Source organism: Pagrus pagrus, assembly GCF_965226575.1.
Source record: "Pagrus pagrus genome assembly, chromosome: 22".
Taxonomy (NCBI): Eukaryota; Metazoa; Chordata; class Actinopteri; order Spariformes; family Sparidae; genus Pagrus; species Pagrus pagrus.
Window position 1 is genome coordinate 20,734,817 of NC_140204.1, and position 21,167 is coordinate 20,755,983.

A 21,167-nucleotide genomic window follows, 5' to 3' on the forward strand; every position below is an offset into this window, starting at 1 on the left:
CCTTCGGTGAGTAATGAAAAGAACGGGTCCAAAAGCCTGTTGGTAAAACTGTAGCAACTGGGAATTCAATTGGCAGATTCTATCAGGCAAAAATGATTACAAAAATACCACTGCACAAATGGACATGGAGGGATCTTAAAATAGTGCACAATACGTCGTCAAGCACAAATAAGGGGTTCCAGGAGATTCTCGTGAGAGCAAAGGAGACCAGAGGTGAGGAGGTTTCTTTTAAATCCAAAGACCAGATGAGACACGTCTTTCCTCCTGCGATTGAAATAGAAAGAGCCCGGAGGTGCTGGCAGCGCACGAACAACAAACGTACGCAGGGGTTGAAAAGCAGAAAGTACCGGAGCCTATTTGATGTCTGCAGGGTGGGTTTGTTTTGCAGACTTGTCGAGCGGCCAGACGGCAAGATCAGAGGGTGAAAGAGAAGACAGGGGGATGACAGAGGCAGAGAAGGAATGTGTGAGAGACAGAGAGACGAGGGATCAGAGGACTACAAACCAAACATCGGAGTGAAACCACCACCTGTTCATAACAAACCGCTCATACAATAGCAGGAAAAGGTCTATCTTGAAGAACAAAAGCCAAATTATTTGCATACTGAGCACTACACCCTTTATTCTTTATACTAATACTGTACAAGCAGTGAGGCGAAAGTTACAGTGCATCAGAGTTAACACTTTCAGGCCAATCCCACAACTTCAAATCAATCTTTAGTGTGCTACAATGATCTTTGATGAGCACTGCTGGTGTACAGCAGCCTTCACTGAGCCACCTGAGGCTGTGGTTCAAGTCATTTTAGATGAGTCTCCTCCTTGTTAAGCAATCGTGCCTGTGACATACTTCCAAAAAGGGCTGCTTTAGAAAAGAAATAATATAAATATTAAAGGGACAGTTCACCCCAAAATCAAAATACATATTTTTGCTCTTGCCAGTAGTTCTCCTTATCTATCTCGATTATTTTGGTGTGAGTTGTGTGTGAGTGTGAGTTTTGGAGAGATCGGCCTTCTCTCTAATACTGGAACTACATGGCACCCTGCTTGTGGTGCGCCAATAAAATTATTTAAAAAGCTCAACATCTATGTCTCTTTCCAGGAATCATGACCTGAGTCACTCAAGATAGTCATCAGAGCTTGTTGTGAGCAGTTTCATGTAGCAATTGGATAGTTTTGTCAATTGCTGTTTCCAAGTTCAACAAGGAACTCTCTAGCTCAACTATTTGATTTCTATCTTGCAGCATGGAACCACAACTCTGCTCAAACTGCTCTTTTCATCATGAATGCAACATGGCGGAAATATGTCAAGTATGTAACAGTGGCTATGGGGTTCATTGTGTTACCTTAAGCCACTCCTCGGCCTGTTCTTTGCTTTGCACAGCCAGCACCAGGGCGTCCGCCCCCTGGTGGACGATCTTTAGTTCGTGCTTCTTCTTCTTGCCGTCTTTGGGGATGTGAGTGATGCTGCACCCTGACAGGGTTAGTTCCATCTGGGGGGTGTGGTCTTTGGAGGATTTGTAACACTAGAGGGAGAGAAAAGGGGCAAGTTCAAACTGGAGGTACTACACATGATGCTGCTGTCATAATCATCATGGGACTAAGAAGTGTTATGTCAGTATTTGCACACATGAATGCATACGCAGTATTGTCCCTCACCAGCAGTTTGTTGTCCTTGATGACACAGAGGAGTTTGGTCCACTGGCCGAAGCGCTTCTTGCGCAGCAGGAATGCACAGATCCGAGCGTCCTTCACCAGATCCATGGAAGCCTCTTCAGATGGCCACTGGTGACGCATCTTCTGGCCCTTCCCATCCTCCTCTTCCTCGTCATACGACTCATAGGAGCTGCTCATGGCGTCCGAGTCATAGTCTGAGAGGAAGGTGCAGATGGCAGAAGGAAATGGTCTATTGTATTTTTTCAAATACTAACTTTTATTTTCTAGTCATTAAATTACAAGTAAACATGAAAATTTGAAAAAAGCTAATAATTTACTCTTTCAGCAAAGGGCCACATGTTGGATTCGAACCCTGGGCCACTGTGGCACATGCTCTACCAACTGAGCTACCGGGGTGCCACAATTTCCTCTACTTTACTACTGCATGTACTGTATGTAGTGCATTATTTCACTGAACTGTACATCAGTCTGTCACTCACTGGAGGTGATGTATTCAGGAGCCTTTCCAGGACTTAAAGGAACCGCTTCCTCGTAGTAGCCTTCTGGTAGAGAGGAACTGGGCAGTGGAGGAGGGCCACTGTTTGGAGGCTGCAGAGAGAAGATTCCACTGATTATTGAGGAGTTAGATTATGAAGTATCACCACTATTTCCATCACTAGTTTTAAACAACACTTTCACTGCTTTCAGTGATTATCGTTCACTTCCTGCAATTCTTGCATTTCAATTCAGGCACATTTAAGTGCCAACCTTCTATCTATCTTTGCCAAGTGATGGTGTGCTTTACCATTTCAGTTTAGTGTTGTAGTGTTTTTAACCTTCAAAGTATTTTAAGACAGCTTGAAGACGTTATTTATACCATTTTTAGGTTGGAATCTTCACTGTAGCTAAAAAGCTAAAAGTGTTAGCATGCACACAGTCTGAAGTGGTTGCACAAGCTTGACTGCTCGTAGAGGCTGTAAATGTCTGCTCAAATCAATTTGGGATCTCAGGGCTTCCAGAGCATGTGATTACAATAGACAAGCTGTATGGAGACATTTTATGACAGTTTTTTTTATTTTTTTAAACATTTTAAAACAAGTCCCCATCTACTTCAGTTGTTTATGTAGAAAATGCTGCAAAACTGTTTTGCTGTGACTGAATTTTCACTGTTGGGTGAACTTTTCCTTTTGTAAACATATCCATCAGAATGTTCCCACAAGCCTCCCTCCTCAGATAACTGAACAGGAGCTGCTTCAAACTGCCATTGTTTGAACATAAGAGAAGTTATACTTTCATCAGGGCAGCACTCATAAAAAGCCTTTCAAGTGTGCATAGACATTAGAAGCATTTTCACTGTCAGACAGAAACAATATGACAAGAGAACAGAGGAGACTGAGAAACAAAAAATGCTTATAAGGAAGAGAAGACAATAATTTTAAAGGAGTCTGAACCAGAGAAAACAAGTGGGTGGCCAAAAGAGTTGTTGGTTAAAGAAACCTAACCTGAAGTCTTGTTATGGCCATTTAACAATAGATGGAACAGAATTTAAGGGAGATTTGATAACCCTTAAAAGAAACAACGATGAGAAAAAAAAAAAAAAAATCATAAAGACTATTATCAAAGGTGTTGATGTCACGGGATTTATGATATTCCATACTGCAGAGCTCATGATAGGACTCAGGAGGGGAGAAGATGGAAAGAAATGAGACACCTTCTCTCTGGCACCACACAGTCCAACAAATCCAGTTGTTAGAGGGTGGATCAACTGCACAGCCTGACGTGATTCATCTTGGCCAGCACTGTGCACTGTTACTCTGACGTTCAGCTCTTAGAAACAACACAAGTGTGGCTATAAACATCAAATCTGATAAACTGGCAGAGAATGAGAAATGTGTTTCTATGTGCTAAGCCTGACCTTTCACCACTGTAGAACCGGGAGTCACATAGTTTTTATGTCATGCTTTTCTTGAACAAGTAAATGTAAATTGAATGAGCGAGTGAGTGATTTTTGACCTCGCTTTACATGCACAATTTTAACTAGTTGTCGCTAGTTAGCAGTGTATGCTCCTCGATAAAAACTGATTTAAAATCTCATTCAAACTCTGTCGCATGGACCGTTGAAAGCAATATGTCATCTGGAGCCTCGTTCTTAAACGTACAGGGCAGTACCAAACAACCTCAAAGTGCATGAAATGTTGTCAAACTGTAAAAACCTTATAAGGCCACATACTGAAAGCCCTTTTACAAAGACCATGACCAAGCTGCGAGGGCTGCAGAATATTTTCCTCTTACGGAAAATCCCTTTGATTTCTCTTTCTATTTTATTTACTGGTGGCAGCACCAATTTTCCGCTGGTTATAATGGGGAGAAACTCCATGACTGTTATGAAACTCTATGTGCTATGGGCCATTAGCTACAGCTGACCCAATCAGGCGTCAGCTCTGCAGTGGTGTCAGCACCCATAGCTGTAGCAACGTGGAACATTCATAAAACGATTTGGCTGACACGCAGCCTCGATGGCTAACTTCTTCAAAGTGCAGAAAGTATGTGTCACTGTGCTGTGACAGTGGACAGTCCAACAGAACAGTCATTCTGCCATAATTATGGCGCTGCTGTAATAAAAGAGAACCGCTGAATTTAGTTTGAACCGTCATATGTGTTCGCCCATGTCTGTCTGTTGGTTTGTCAGCAGGATTACACAAAAACTACTGAACAGATTTCCATGAAACCTGGTTTAGAGAATGGGCCTCGACCCAGAATAGACCACGCTAACTTTTGCTGTGGATTCAGATAAAGAGACAGATCCAGGAAGTTCTTATCACTTTCTTTAACAGTGACAGATAGGGCGTTCAGTATTTTCGTTTATTTCTCAGGGAATAATGCTGGCCTATTTAGGTGGCTGGTATCTATTAGTGAGTACCATCTGATGCGAATCCTAGATCTGGTAATCATTGAAAACATGATGTAGTGGGTCATTTGTTAATATTTGAGCCAACTCTTCACCATTTAGTGAGAAGTTGGAGTCGAGCCCTAAAAAGGACATTTACTGTAGATGAAAGAGAAATACTGATAAATACCAGACCTAAGACATTATCTATCCAAGAGTCCATTAAACAAGTTTAAAACTCCATGACCTGGCTTTTTTCTCTTTCTGTTCTCTTCCACTTTCCCATTCATATTCTTTCTTACACCAGATGTCATAGTTTTCCTTTCCTCCATCTTTATCTGGCCTGTTTCAGTGGTGCTCAAAAAGATCCATCTGAACGAGTTACTTATAACCCATCCTTCACCTTGGGATTTTTAAGAAAGCATTTAAAGACTGCATAATTAACCAAACAAAACTGTCATCCAAGGCATTCTTTGTTCACTGTGCACAATGCAAAGTTAACTTTCTTCTTCTTTTGTCTTTTCTCTCAGTAAATACATCTCCTCCCCTCCGTAATCCTTCTCTTCATGCTCTTCGTGCCCGTTTCTCTTTTTTCAAGCCTCTAGCAGAAACCTTATCACATCTCCTTTGGGGGAAACAGCGGTTCGGTGAACTCATTTCTTGGCAGGGATACGCTGCCCTGCTAAACTCCAGCGCAGCCAGCGATCTCCTCCCTACCCCAGCCCTACAAAGAAAAAAAAATCCCCTGGAGGGGAAGACAGAAGGAAAGAAAGGCAGGGAAGCAAAAAGAACAAAGGCACTCAGCCTCGATGGTCAAACAATAAGGCGAAATATCAGAGTTGAGAAGTGGATGTGAAAACAGACTTGTTTGTATTGTTAGAGAATGTTGAAATGAGGTCTGCAGCTTTATATCTCACATCACAATGACTTCCTTTCCAGGAATTTTAGGCAACAATATCATTAATAATCAAGCGGAGGCCGACTGTTTGGGTAAGCATTTTTCCCTGAGCGCAGCAGAATACATTACATTACACTCCAGAGATTGTGATCCCATTGCTCTGCTATGTGGTGACTCAAAGCTTAGAGGCACTTGGGTCAGGAGAGTGTGTTTTAAAACACTGCATACAAACACACTTGTATACACACACGCATTTGAGCAACACACAATTCAACTTTTCCTTGGCTTTCATTTCCCCCCCGAAACAACAGCTTGGCCAGATCACACAAGATCAATTACACTGCGTCACACTTAAACTTACAGGAGTGACTTACAGTCACAATACATACCGACCCACTGCTGACCATAAACACACACTGCATAAACCCCACCACACTGAGGGCTGTATTTCTTTGCAGTCCAGACTCCAAAACAGAAACTCACTATCTTCTTAAGGCAGAATCCTCTCCGGGCTCCCTGGTTAATCTTCTAAATCAGTTTTCTTCATCCACTTCAAATTAGATTAGATTAGATACAAGTGTAATTATGCTGGGGAACCATGGCCAAAATATGAAGACAATCCTGAACATAACAGGATATTATGGCCCAAAAGAAAAATACAAAAGGAACTCAAGGCCCACATACCAGTTTTTCCCTCACGTATTGCCAATTGACTTAAATTCAGACTAGGAAGAATTTATCATCAAATAAAAAGTATCAAAAAAATGCACTTAACATTGTGAATCCATATTACGTTCCGTACTCTATGAAACTCTTAACCCTCCTGAAACAATGACATTCAGAGCTTCAATGAGGTTTTTATGTCCTGTCATGGTCTAAATGGTGTTCCTCCCTGACAAAAATACATTTCAGGAAACATTGCTGCAACTATGAGAAAAGCAGCACGTACAGGTCATGTGCATGGATGCATATCAGAAATGTCAGAATTCCACAGTCATAATGTATAATTAGGTGGCGGTTAAGGAGTCCTGACCTTGGTTTGGATACTTTGAGTGGGAGGTTTGTCTGCTCCTTCAGCCCTGGCTTGAAACTCACATCCAAACATTTATGCCAAGTATCAGTTTTTGCCCTGCGTAGGAGGACTGGACCTGAATAAATGTTTCTGCCATGGTGCCAATGGGACGTTGGAATGGGTAAACTGAGTGGACACAGGAAAGCCACTCCCTTTGGAAAAGGAAAACTGCATTTCCAGTCATTCTTGGCAAATTACCCTATGAACAAGCACATATGGTTGCAGCTGGCACCAACAGAGCTTTAATTTATTTCACAGTGAATATCTGCAGCATAAGAGGTGACAAACTGGTGAATGATCATGTCACTAAGGGGACTTTACATATGGAAAAGATTGTTTTTAAATGCTGTTTTATTTGTTACATTGACCTTAGCAAATGACATGGGATGTATCTAAAAGGGTGCAAACACCTCACTAAAGCTGCATTTTTTATTATTTGGTCATATACAATGTTAGGTGACTGGTAGTTTGAGCACTTCCAAGGTCTCGCTGGGCCTGAAAATATCTTGTTTGAATCATCAAGATAAAAGATGACTGTAGGGTTGCAACTGAACACAAATCTCACCATTCAGATTGTATCACGGTTTCAGTCATGGATCAGATCATTATTCAGATCAGCCAAAAAAAAAAAAAGGTTTGGGTTAGAGTGGCTCTGATGTACCCTCTCTCTGTCTCCAGGGCCGTGCTCAATGTTGTCTGATTGGTTACACGTAATTGTAATAGCCTATTTTATCTGTTGAAGGGAAAGCAACATATATTGCCAAAGCAGCAATGAACATTCCAAAATTTGGATCCATTTCTTTGACAACAAGCATGCTCAGTTTACCAGTTGCACCGCTGAAAATGCACATTCATAGCCCATGGGATTTTACTCAATGGAGATGAAAGTGATGGCTTCAAAATCAGTCGCTCCAAAAAAACCAAATGCAAGTTTAAAATTAGGTTGTGTGCTTGGCTAATGGGGAGCAGAAGCCCAATTAGAAACTCCACAATACACTTTGTCGTTTAACTCTAACTTTACTTTTGGATTCTTGTTCAGTTTTGGAATAATTCATCAACTATGGTGAGGTGTTTATAATTGCTGCAGCTCTGCTTTGTGCCACATGTGTATTGTAGTTTTTAGTGCAATAATAAATTGGCCAAAAGTTACAACATTTAAAACTGATAATCATACGCTAGCTTTAAGTATTATTAGTATCTTCATCAGTGAAAGACCTTTGCTTGAAGCTTTTTTATCTTGAGGAGGGTTTTGTTGAGGCCTATTTTTCTTTTCCAGCACCACCCTGCGTCAAAGTTATACATGTTCACATCTGGGAGCTGCAAAGTGCAACCACAGCCTTCTACTGTTGGCCTTTGCTCGCCACTCTACTTGTACAACTGGAGGTTAAGTGCCATGCTCAAGGTCACCTAGAGTTATTTGAGGAAGGGGTGAGTGTTACTCCTTCACTTTTCTGGTCCTGGCTGCTTCTCTCATTTCCAGTTACTGCCACCCATATTTATTCATGCATGTGTGTTTTCATTCTTGTCTCGTGTCAATGAGCATTAACCAAAGTGAAACCTTTGGTATTAGCTGTTGCAGTATTTGCAGGTTTTCATACAAAAATCTGCACACTATCTAAGATGAGGGATATCGTAAGGTTATTCAAACCCTAACCCTTCTTATCTGAAGAATGGCTCGAGCCCGAAATGTCACATATCAAGGTAATAAATGTTAATGAAATGTTTTATATAGTGTGCAGACTCAGTTTTTGTACTTGTTACTTCTGCCTCTGTCCAGCATCTATTGTTTGACTTGTTTGGGTGTGCACTTCTTAAAAACATTTTGTATGATCCTTGTCAAACTTTTAGAAACCTGCAGTAACACAGAAAGGCATAAAAAGCCAGATGGGATGAAATGTGGACAGATACCCATGTGCACACCCCTACCTTCCCCCATACATTCTTCAAAGCCGAAGCATGAGGTCAAACTCAGGCAATGAGTTATAAATTGATGCCAGACTGCAAGAGAAGATGAAAGCACAGAAAGCTAAATGCTGTGGCGCTAGCTACCCATCAGCCACAGGGTTGACCCAACGCGTCCCGACTTTGTCCCGGGATAACCTTGAGAGAGCTAGATTGTACAACATGGAGTAATAATGACATATTTCAGCTTTTAATGGCTCTCCAATGGAAGAAGGGACATTTTAGAGCGACAGTATTTATACTTAACAGTATGTTTTCATGGTATATTGTAACCACTGAAGTTTATTTCATTAATTTTAAATTAGTGCACCGTCTGTTCAATACATCCCCTCACGCACTCAGACTTAACCTTCTGCAAGGCGTAACTACAGCAAGTTGTTGCACCACACTAATCTCCATTTTGTTTACATCTTCTTCCCCAAGAGATCACTTGAGAGGGACTACATGAGAGCCCAGCTTCAGTCTGCAGAGCTGTGAAGCCAGAGTGCTGAAGCCACGTCCCTGCTGCTGCAGTGTTGTTCGCTGTGCATTCAATATTTATTAAAATAGAACATGCTCAATGACATTACACTAAATTCGACACTGAGCTTCCTTGGGTCTTACTTTATAGTAATATTGATGCACTGTGTTAGTCCAAGTTAGGGTGCACCCTCTTTGTATGTAAAAAGCTCTGATGAAGCATATAATGGGATAAATCAATTGCATGTTGTTGGCTATTCATACACAGACATTTAGACATACAAGGACACTCTGTGACAACAAACTGCAGTAAACATTTTATAGTGGTTGAAACAGTGGCATCTGTCCAGCAGCACTACTGAAAGCCTCATTGTATTGGAGACGAATATGCTGATGTCAGCTGATCAGTCAACAAACACTATCTTTTCATAAAAGCCTCATTTTACACTGCACACTCTGACACAGTAGTATACATTCAAAAGCATTGGGCAACATAGAAAGTATTAGAATGGGAAGGAACGAAAAAAAAAAGAAAAGCTAGACTAAGATAGGCTAACACACAAATACTGTACATACAATCTCTCCAAACATCTTGTCTCTGCAGGACTCAAGGCCTTGTCCAAGCTCAAGACTTGCCAACCTCTGCGATACTCATCTAAGTGTTCCACCTCTCTGTTTATACATGAAACGCCCATGCTAGTGTTACCTCCGACAAAACAAAAACTTTCACACAACTCCCATTTTAAACTTCATTCCTCACTTCCCCTCAATTACTTCGCCTCCTTCCTGCCTCAGGCTGGCGTGTTAAGTGTGAATTTTGCGGGACAGGTGCATTCACCAGAGTGCTGTTACTGGCGGATGTGCCAGCTTGCCGGCTGCACTGAAAAAATAACTGGAGAGTGAGATTGGGTTGGGTGTTTCCTGCATTTCTCTCACCTCACAATGAGGTGTAAATGTGGGTCAGCAGGAGTTGGTGGGAGCCCGCAGAAGCTGGTGGTCCACCACTTTGGAAAAGCGTTGCAAAGGTGGGGTGGCCCTGTTTTCCCTGGAAAGAAGCCCTGTGTTATAAAGTAGGTCCATATCTGGAATAGAACCAGTCTATTATACTACTTGTTACTTATGGGTCAACATTTACGCCAATGACGACATTGGTTTTTTGCCTTTGCTGTTTTACCAGTCAGCATTGAATACAAACAAGTACTGTATAACTTCAATAATTTGATTGAACCAAAGGGGACTGCTGGTCCTTGGTGGAGGTATGTGCTCTACTGAGTGCCATTCTAGTTATTTCATGAAGTCTTCATCTTCTTTCATTACCCACAATGCAACTAACTAACAAGCTGTAACATTTTAACATTCATTTTAACAATCATGAACAGACAGTTCCAGCCCTTTGGATTGTTCTGGTTTCCGGTACAAGCAGCAAGCAGTGTATCTAGATTTGGATGGATGGTACATCTTTTTGTTCTACAGTCTCTTGCTTGAATAATCATTGGTGATTTGCATCCTATCATCCCAATAGGCAGTAAGAGAAAACCAAAGATATGTTCTCTTTAGTTTGTGCTGGGCACAGAGTGGGAAAAGCTTTCTCAGGGACGCACTGCTTGCTCACCAATCTTAAGTAGAAAGTTTGAATTACATTCAGGTTTGTTTCATTGTGACAGTCTTGTCTTCGGTACTTATTTTTGTATAGATTATTTAGCTAGTTACATGGTGATGAGCTAAAATGGGCTAAGAATGTCAAACTGTCACCAAAAGGTCAGTTTATTTTGTCTATCAACCACCTCTAGATTTCATTTGGTTGAACAGTAAACTGTATTTCAGTTCAGTTGAGTTTTCCCTCAGTGCTTTTATTAAGTCACTTTGATCACATGATGTATCAAGAAAAAAAGAAATCCTGGCATTGTAAAGCGCCTTCAAAAGCACTTGAGTGGAGGAAAAAAGTTGTGAAATAGGTTTTCCATTCGTGGCCCAGTTTCTCAGCAGGGACTTTTTCCGGAGTGTTATAAGTAGGCTGAAACAGTTCTGGACTTCAGGATTAACCATGCTGTGGGCATGTATCACTTAGTTAAGTTCTACTGCTCACTGCTCATTGCAGTTAAAACTTAATCAATCTGCAATTTGCCACTTGTTTGATTACCCCAGTGACAAAATGTGACGCCTTTCAATATCATCTGTTAAACAACTTTATTTCCTGTCTCAGTTCAATGACGCAATACAGCTGATGTCACTGAATGCTTTGCTGTGGTGGACCAAGCCACAAAGTAGGGGAACCCCACTGAGGAATTAAGTAAAATATGAAAACAGATCCATCGGCACCAAATGGAGACCATGTCATGCAACGAACTTACAAAGGCAAGTCATTTCTAAAGACTACAAATACAGGGCTGATTCCACTGAAACTGTGTGATTGAGAACCAGCTCTGGCTGTGCCTGTAATCCCTAGCATGATACATTGCAGTGACATATTTACTTGCTACAATGTGTTTCCCCTTCAGGCTAGAAAACATTTGGCTTGGCAAAATACAGCAGGCCCACATTTATTCCAAATACAAAGCTGCTGGTCTACGGCCACCAACATGGCACTGACTTGCCGTGGCTGAGAAATAAGAAGATGGTGTGTTCAAAGAAGAAAGAGGACTCCAAACCACAAGTAATACAGTACACAGGAGTGCATTCAGCCTTTGAATGTACAGTACTGGTTATGTTTGAATTCACAGTTTGGGCTGAGACACATATTTATCTTCAAAATGCAGAGGAGGAGGAGGTTGCCTCATTCAAAATGAGAACGGGAGGAAATTAATTCCAAATGGGACCCAGACTGCTATGGATAAAGCACCCGGCTTGTGTGTATACAGTGTATCCATCACATGAACATGCCTCTGAACGCTGGTAAACTTGCATAGCGAGGGAGAGCCTGCCTGGGGAAAGACGAGGGAGGAGGGGAGGAAGAGGGGCAGGGGAGAGGGTTGGGGGGTGGCACACTCTCCAACATCAACACAGATGGAAATCATTTGTGTCTCAACAAGAGGACCTGTCCACATTCTCCTCTAGCAGAGCCGCCGTTACACCATGCACAGCACATAGGATGCAACAGATCATGTGACTTAAATACTTACTTAAATGCAACTGTTGTGGAAACCATTAGCGCTAAAGCAAATAGCATTAATTCCAAACATTTGCTGGTTGCAGCCTCTTACTGTAAATGCAAGGATTTGCTTCTTTTCAGGACTATTGACCAGACAAAACAAACAATTTGAAGACTTTAGGTGGGCAGAACATCTAATAGACTAGTTGTCACTATGTTTCATTTTAAAGACCAAACAATTAATGAATTATAAGAATAATACTGAATCATTGCATGCTCTTTCACCAACTGGAGACCAAGAATTACAGTCTAAGAAGTTATCTGATGGATGGCAAATGCCTGGTCCAGTTTCCTTCTACTACAGTATAAAGCAGGTTAAGGCCATGGCAAAAGTTGAAGTAAACTACTTCTTATGAAGTGTAGTCCAATCACTTTGTAAGGCAAAAGTGTTTTTAGGTCTTCCACACTCAAAGGTAGTTCAAAAAGCATGTCTTAATAGAGGCAGGTATCACCCAAGGATTTGTAAAAAACTAAAAAATTCTTAAGTGACGCAGTTCCATTACCCATCTGGATGTTGATTGTTTTGCTTCAATGCAGCTTAATGGAAACACACTTGATTTACATCTAATTGTTCAGAACTTTTGTTCAAATTATTCGACAGTTGGATGGAAACTGTTCATGTGGTTGAGGCAGTAAGACTGTTGATGACAGGAATGTATTTCATGCCACAGATAAAGAGAAATATTAGTGTTGCATAAATTTCTGGTATCAAAAGAGACAGAAAGAGAAAGAAATTCTTCTAGTCCAACAAGACTTAAGCGAGATTTTGTGAAACTTAGTGATAATTATGATCTAATTGGAGCCAGGCCTTGTGTGTGTGTGGCATGTAACACACTGTAAAATGGTGCAGAGATCTTCTTCCTTAGATCACTCAAGTGATTTATGAGGTGCGGGATGTGGAGAGGATCAAACTGACTTGAAAAGATCTTGCTTCTCTGTGTACTTGTACAGTATGAGTGTCCGATTAATTAACAGCTTCATCAATAATGAAAATAATAATACAATACTCTGCTGTCCTGTGTTTTCTGCGACAAAGGAAATACATTCCTTACAAAGTAGAAGTGTTTCTCTATAAAGAAATGGTAACACATAAAAATACTCAAGCGGCCAAGAGTAGTGTCACAGAATGAAACGCCTGGCCCAAAATTGAGTTTTCGTGGTCCAAAAACTGAAGCACCTTACAGGAGAATGTGCTGGACTGAAAAACAGAACAAACGGCTGTTTTTTAACCAGGGCAAATTGCATCTTTACTACCGAGTATATGTAAACATTTTTTTTTGTTTTTAGTCATAACTTCAATTTTGCTTTGCAGTGACTTCTTAATGACCCTCAAACACACACACAAAAAAATACTAATGTCATTAGGGATCAGGAGACCCAGCAGGATATCCACTAATCAAATAGACAGCCAAAGGGCCCTATTTTATCAAGCTCAAACTGGTCTGCTTTGAACCACCCTGTGGCCTTCCACTTCATAGTGTGTGCATGTGTGTGTGTGTGTGTGTGTGTGTTTGTGTGTGTGTGTGTGTGTGTGTGTGTGTGAGAGAGAGAGAGAGAGAGAGAGGTCAATAGAGTCAATAACAAGTCTGCCCTTGGGAAACAAGTCTGAGCAACAAAGTTGAAACACATCATCTTTCTATCTATGTTTTGTTAAAGCTGTGTCTAATGAGTGTCACACATGTGACTATCATGCACTATTAGATACACTGACTGTTCTGAGGGACACTGACAAAGAATACAATGGATGTTTTGCAATAATGTAAATGCTGAAACAACAGGCTCAGCTGTATTAGCTTGAAGGAGCTAATACACAAAGGCAAAAGTGGTTCATTAGAGCATTAATTGATTTTTTTTTCAGCTTCAGCTTAGTGATAAAATGACATTAAACCACATGTTTTCATTTATAAGAATTAATTCAGCAAAAAAGTTGGATATGAAAACAGAAGCTGGGTATTACCATTTGTTTAAGCGGACCAGGCAGATCCATGTTACAATTATCTATTCATTATTGTTTATGTTAGCCAAGCAGTAGGGTACTAGAATTTGTTGTATTGCCACCAATTCTGAATTGGTTAACAGTGATGTTAGCCAAAATCCATACTGAGTTATACGATTTTAGCTGTTTTCTAAATAGATTGTAAAGTATCACACGTGTGTTTGCTTATTTTTTAGCAGTGCAGACATTCAGACAAGTTCACCTCACAGTTTAGGTGTATCATTCACTGCAACAGCTAATGCCCTTTTAATAGAGTGCACCATACATTTAAAGGTTTGTCACAAGGTGAAGCTCTGTTTGTGTGACAAAATGTATAATTCCACATTAACACATCACGGAGGTCCGTATGATTTGATTACTTCCTCTTTTGTGTTTAATACACAAGCCGTACAGCTGTCACAACACCAAACAATTACAGTTGCATTGTAAATCCACAAGACTACTCTGACTAATTATTCCTTATATAACAGTGAGTAATCAAAATGGCTGCCAAAGGCTTTGGGGTTGACAGAGCATTGATGTAGCTTTCGAAAGCCGCAGGCTCTCAGTCTTGCAGAGTGTTGGTTTGGCTCAGCGCTGAGCCTTGATGGGTCACAGACAGACCGTGGCCAAGGCCGTCTCTTCCTCCTCCATACTCTCCATTCTTCCAACAGATCTCTCTTGTCTATTTATTGCACTCACTCATCAACAGCAACTCCCAACAGCATTCCTATTAAAAAAAATCCTATTCTGCAAATTAACTGCATTTGATGCATTGAAACCTAACTAAACAGATTTTGAGTGTGTCTTCTGCAATGAATCGTTTTTGTTTTTCTAATTCTCTACCCTATGTACTGATGCTACAGCGCTCAGAAGTCAATGACTGACTGACTGGCATCATTGAAACTGACCAATCACATTTTTGTAAAGCCATAGCTTTGCGACTCAGGGAAAAAGAGCGGAAAAATATGCACATGGGAGAAGTTATCCTTGACATTATGAAAGGTCTATTTAAACCCAAACCATGTTTTCCTACACCTAACCAAGAATATTTCTTGCTTTAACCTAACTAAATCTTTTTGTTCCCTAAGCCTAATCAAACAGCGACAGTAAAAGAAACTAAAAAGTAAATATTATAGTTAATATTAGTGAACCTAAGGTAAAAAATAATAAGTGAACAATAAAATACTTTTATTCCAATCGGGATCAGAACCCCCATCTCCATCCACTCCAATGTGAGTCCTACACTTTAACCAGTCAGTCAGGACAGCTTGCCCCTTGTGTGGAATTTGTTGCTGTTTTGTAACTTTAAATCATGGTCCTGGAGCAACATTAATTATGATGTTCCAGAAATAACATTGCAAAGTATGACTTCACAACAGCATGATTGGTCAATTGCAATGATGGTTGTGGAACAACACCAACACAGGGATATCAGACAGGCATTAAACTGCATATAAGTGGGAAGTAAGAATGTGAAAAATGATCTGAATGCACCAGTGACAGTAACAAATATGTCATCCACAAGTCCAAAACGCTACCAAAGTTGCTACAAAGACAGGAACAGAGGCAGAGGTATCACTCCTCCTCTCTCTAGTTTTCCGGGAAAACCTCGGCTGTGATTTCCAGACACACACTGGGGTCACTGGAGGAGGCTGAGGCTGTGGACTGGTTCTAATTACAAACTGCACTGCAAGGCCCCGTGCCTCAGTGTGTTCTCATGTGTGTGCGTGTGTGTATGAGAGGATGTAGAACAAGGTGTTGTGGCTTATTGTTATGGTGAGAGGGCTTTGCGAGCCACCATAGCCACCTGCTTTCCATCACAGGCATCTGCTCCGACACTAACGACACACACACACACACACACACACACACACACACACACACACACACACACACACACACACAGACACACTCACACACTCCTCATTATTCCTCATGCTGGGTCTCTTTATACAAGCATGCTCCTCATATCAGTCCCACTATATCACTTACACACACACGTACACACAAAAACACAACTGTCATTGTAAGATGTTGCACTCTTCCGTGCCAGAGTGATGTAAGGCTCTGTGTGCGACAGGGAAATATACTGAAACCATATATGACATACTGTAAATGAGGAGCCTTCCTACTGCTTAACAAGAGGCTGTAAAAACACCCTCAATCCAATCACACATGGCATCAATGTCACAGTGCAATACTAAATCTGACATGCATGAAACTAAAAAGCTCTGAGGTGTGTTTTAATTTGAACTTGTCTTATAAAACCTGAAGTAGTTCATTTTTAGAAATGTACTACTTTAGTCCAGGGCTCAGTGTTGCAAATGTTTTGGTATTGATTGATACATTTTTCGCATCAACATGTTACGGATTGAATAAAATTATGAGTCAGACTGAGGACCAGCTAGAAGTGACCGATCTACACTGATATATAACCAAGTATTTTCTGCTTCACTGATTTGCTGCAGTAAGATTATTTTGATGCATTAACTTCTTGATGCCAATCATAATTTCACACCACCTTCATGATAAATGGGAAGACAGTTGTAGGCCTTTACTGTGAATTTGGAACTGTTGACAACATTATTAAAAGTTTGCAACTTTCAGTTTGGATAATAAAAAAAAGGCTCAAAAATTGCATTCAGTTTCAATCATCACACTCAAAGGCAGTACTGATGATACCCCCAGTGTGCGCTGGCTTGTGTGCATCCAGATGGAGCCCAAAGGACTAAGAAAACACATCAGAGAGCACACAGCTAACTTACCAGTAGCCTGAGGCTGCACTTCCAGACACCTATCGTGTGTACGAAAGATGATCAATTGACTGGTACCAGAGGTAACTCTGACATTGGCGGAGGTGTTTCAGAGAGCCTTTATTCATTTCTTTGAGGAGAAGGTCATGGCAGAAGAACTGAACTGAAAAGAGCTGATGACATTGCCAGATATCCTTTATTGTTTGGTAAGAGGTTTGAAAAACCAAACTTTGTAACTAAGTGAATTTCTGTCTTTTGCTGTTTATTGTTGAATCACTGAAGGGTGCTTTTACTGCTTTGGTGAATACTTCCAATCCAAACCTGCAAAAAGTCACCAGGAGAAAGATAAACTGTTCTTGTAAAATACCCCTATCTTTTACAGGTTTCAAGCAGCTGAGGAGTCGTTCTGATCATGGCACTGGTATCAGGTCAGTACTCACTATTGTCAGATACACTGAGTTTAAGTACCAGTATTGGTACTGAGGAAGAAAATGTCAGTTTGTTGAAGTCATATTTGAGAACTGTATTTTTCTCTTAGTCCAGGGATAAAGAAAGTTTTGCAGATTTTCACAGTTCCCTGTTTGGACAAAATGTCGCCTGTGTTGAATGTAACTCTTCAGCTTTGGTAGTAGTCACTGTGAAGTCTTACCAGCCAGGGGTGAGGGATCTCAGGGAGGGGCATCTGAGGCGGGGCCGGCAGACCACTGTGGATCTCTGACTTGAATGAAGGTTCTAGAAAGGACAACAAGTGACAGAAAATGAAAGAAAGTTCTTGACTATACTACACATACAGTACACAGCGGGCATGATGAGGAGGAGCTTTGAAGTATTACATATTTAAAATTTCAGTGACTATGACTGGGAAAAAGCTTCAATTTTGGCTCCACTTTGACTTCTTGACATTAAAAAGGTATCTTCACCATCAGGAGGTCCCAATGAGGACTTTTCTCTTCCGTTAGTGTATAAAAAAATATACAAATCAAATCGGTTTCTGGGTTTTTGGGCTGTAACCTATATGACTATTACAATTATAGATTAACATGCTGATTGTTTGCTTGATTCATTCATTTTGTCTATGTCAGAAAACATTGTCTTCATATTCCTTGTTCTAGCCGACTATCATTCCAAAAACCAAATATATTCCTCTTTCTTTCACATATAAAAAAGTAGCAAGGGTAGCAAATCATCACACTGAACAAGCTCAAACAAGTGACTGAAACGATGAATCAATTATCAAAATAGTAATAGTAGCAAACTAATTGTTATAGTAATAACTGCCTGGGTGTTTTTATAATGGAACTATATATCTTTTAGCTAAAGTTTTCTAAGTATTATCTACACTGACTCTCACTACTCTCATCTATTCAAACTGCTCTACTTTGTCTGTATGTGAGAGTTCTGAATCGACCAGTCAAGGGCTGCAAAATATCACTGCACACAGGTAATGCCAGGTGTCTCATCGTGGACTTCACAGCTCCAGATAACTCCAAAGTGTTCTGAAGAGGTTTATGGTGCAGTGTGGCTTTAATCTCACCTTTATCTGAGAGGACCCTGTGAAGGATGTTGGAGATGTGCATCTTCCTCTCTCGAACCCCGGCGCTCAGATACTCCCTGTCCAGCAGGTCAAGGAACAGACGAAGCTCACACACCAGCTCCTCCATGGCTGCAGCACAAACACACACATGGTCGTGTCATTATGAGTACAGACACTTTATTACATCTGTCACCATAAACACAACAGCAACAGAGAACTTACGAACAGCTGGAGACAGACTGGGAACAAACCAACAGGCTACATAGATTATAGGTAGATAATAATCCCTCTGTCTGCCAATTGGCACTGACAAACATACCTTTATCGCAGTAAAATAAACTTGACTGGCTGCTGTCAGTATTTCAGTTTTAGGAAAAGGAACATTTTAATCTCTGTTCATCATTTTAGAACAGAACTTTTCATCTTTAGCCCTGAGGAGGATATCAAGTCATTCCAAGTAAAGAGGCTCAAGTCGGAGTTAAGTCACTAAAAGTCAAGTTGTGTGCCTGACTAAGTCCAAAGTTATTAAATTGAAAGCCTTGAGTCAACGCATCTATGCTAGGTTGAAGTTGTACCAGGAAGTCAGTCTGTAAACTGTGATACTGGGTGAGGTTACATGCTCCTCCGATCTGAGTTTTCAGACGCACACCGAATACCTTGATATCAATATTGCGATAATAATATATAGATGATGTAGATATAGATAAGATATAGATAAGAAATAAATGATTAACAGTCATCAGTATCATGGATTTAATGACTAATTGGGTAAAGGCGAGTATTAGAACAAGTAGAACAGTCTGGTAAGTTCAGAAAATGACATCATTTTACCGTAATGCAGCCTTTAAAACCAGGAAAAGACCACACTTAAGCCTCAATCATGATAGAATCATATCCAAAATCCAAGAAGATATACATGCTCACATCTAGTAATAATCTAATATTGATATTAAGTTCCATGTTAATATTTATGGTTGTAATAAACCAGAATTATTCTTTAGATCTGTGTTAACAACCAGTATATAACAAGAGCTGAGAACAAGGTGCTAGTATATTAGGTACATCAATCCTCTGGTAAAACACGGAAATAATGTCTATTAATCAATCCTAATGCACTGTATGTTTGAGTTAAAGCAGTTTGCATAGCCTTTTTGGACTGTAGTCCAACATTAAACAGAAACGGAACAAAAGCAAAACACAGTTATGCAACAGATAAGTGGGCAGCCAGGTAGTGATGGAAAACAGAGCTTTCAGTCAGTCAATCAATCATAAAGCAAACCTGAGCCTCATTCTAGCGTAGAGACCCAGCAGGCTGATAGTTGCTCGGCATTGTCAGACCTGGCAACTCAAGTGACTGACACGCTGCTGCAGAATTATAGCTGCTGGTGGAAAGTACACCCTGGCCTCCCCATACAGAGCAAAACAATCAGAGGGGAAACCAAATCTAGCGAGAAGTCGAGGTATTTGTGTGCAGTATTTTCCATATTCCATGTCCACAAACTCATATGTGAGGGCTTGTTTTGATATGGATGGCATTGCATTGAGTTCGGGAGCGTGACACGGCGCTGCCATGCTCTGCACAGCAATGCAAAGGCAATCAGATAACAAGCACCTCTATCACACTGAGGGTCCTGGACAGTTTAGGTGGAATTCATGCTTGCTGTCAACATGTGATCGTATCGAAGGTGACAACATCAGCTGCAGATTGAAGGGGCCAAAAGTATCGAAATGTCAATACATATCAATACTGAATATTTGAAACTGTTTCAATGCTAATCTTCGTCAGTATCGATGCTCCAGTGCTAGCTGTGTTTTATCGCTCTCCTCTCTGACAGCAACTTGACACATGCACCACTCTAGTGCCCACATAGCCTCACGTCCTCCACATTAAAATCAACTTAGATGTTGCTGTACTTAACAGACAGTACACAAGCTTCATTATATTCACGTTTTAATAGAAAAATGAAATTTTATGCAATTTTGTGGCAACTTTTTCCCCGTGGTTACGATTATGGTTTAAAAAATCAATGTTTTTTCAATGTTTTGTATCAAAGTACATTAATCCACACTGAAACTAAAACTGTGTGTTGCCACATGTGCATTAGTGCAGGTTAACGCTACAGTTTTATAAAGGCACCTGAAATTTTGCAACAAAATGATGAGGGACTCATGGTCATGAAAAACTACCAAAAACACTACCAGAAAGAAACATCTGTCAACAACTGTCATTGACACGTGGAAATCCAAAACTCGGTTCCTCAAAGGCAGCACACACTAGTGGCATATGATCCAAAGAGGCCTTTTGTTTAATATGTAAACTGCTGTGTGCGCTTAAGTTAGGAGAGACAATCTTTGATCTTATTTCAGAGTCAAATAGTCATGAAGCTCTTTTTATTTTGGAAGAATGTGCAGTTTTAATATGTAGTCATAAATTGAGGTTCGTTCCTCACTGAAGTTCCACGGAAGAAGAGAGAAGAGAAGCCTTCACCTCTCGCGAAGTCAACCATGATGTGTTCATGGCTTTTGCATAACCATACAAAATCAGCTCAGTCAACATTTGGGCTAGAATCACAGGAGGTACTTAGTGGACACAAGCGCTAAATGTCCCAGCATCCTAAAACTAACCTGGACTGAGGTTGGGGATTAGAACACACCAGTTTGTCTCTTTTGGCAGTACCAGGTATGATTATGCAACAAACCTTTTATTTCTCCATCAAAACATGTCCAAATACCAGATCTGATCACAATTCACTCCTCCTATCACACAGGTATCTACGCTTAACCAGCAACAGGTGAGACTGCTGCTAGCTGGCACATGATGGAG

General features: G+C 40.6%; 1 protein-coding gene across 3 annotated transcripts in view; it reads right to left on the reverse strand.

The window, feature by feature from the left end:
• The window catches only part of afap1 (actin filament associated protein 1), a 90,907-nt gene that overhangs the window by 22,549 nt on the left and 47,191 nt on the right, over window positions 1-21,167 (reverse strand). For all 3 annotated transcript variants that reach the window (XM_084344886.1, XM_084344885.1, XM_084344887.1), the window contains exons 2-6: window positions 18,344-18,472; window positions 17,459-17,541; window positions 2,153-2,261; window positions 1,656-1,867; window positions 1,343-1,522 (exon numbers count right to left, since the gene is read on the reverse strand). In XM_084344886.1, the coding sequence (XP_084201012.1) occupies window positions 1,343-1,522; window positions 1,656-1,867; window positions 2,153-2,261; window positions 17,459-17,541; window positions 18,344-18,472 (713 nt within the window). The remainder of the gene's footprint in view (window positions 1-1,342; window positions 1,523-1,655; window positions 1,868-2,152; window positions 2,262-17,458; window positions 17,542-18,343; window positions 18,473-21,167) is intronic.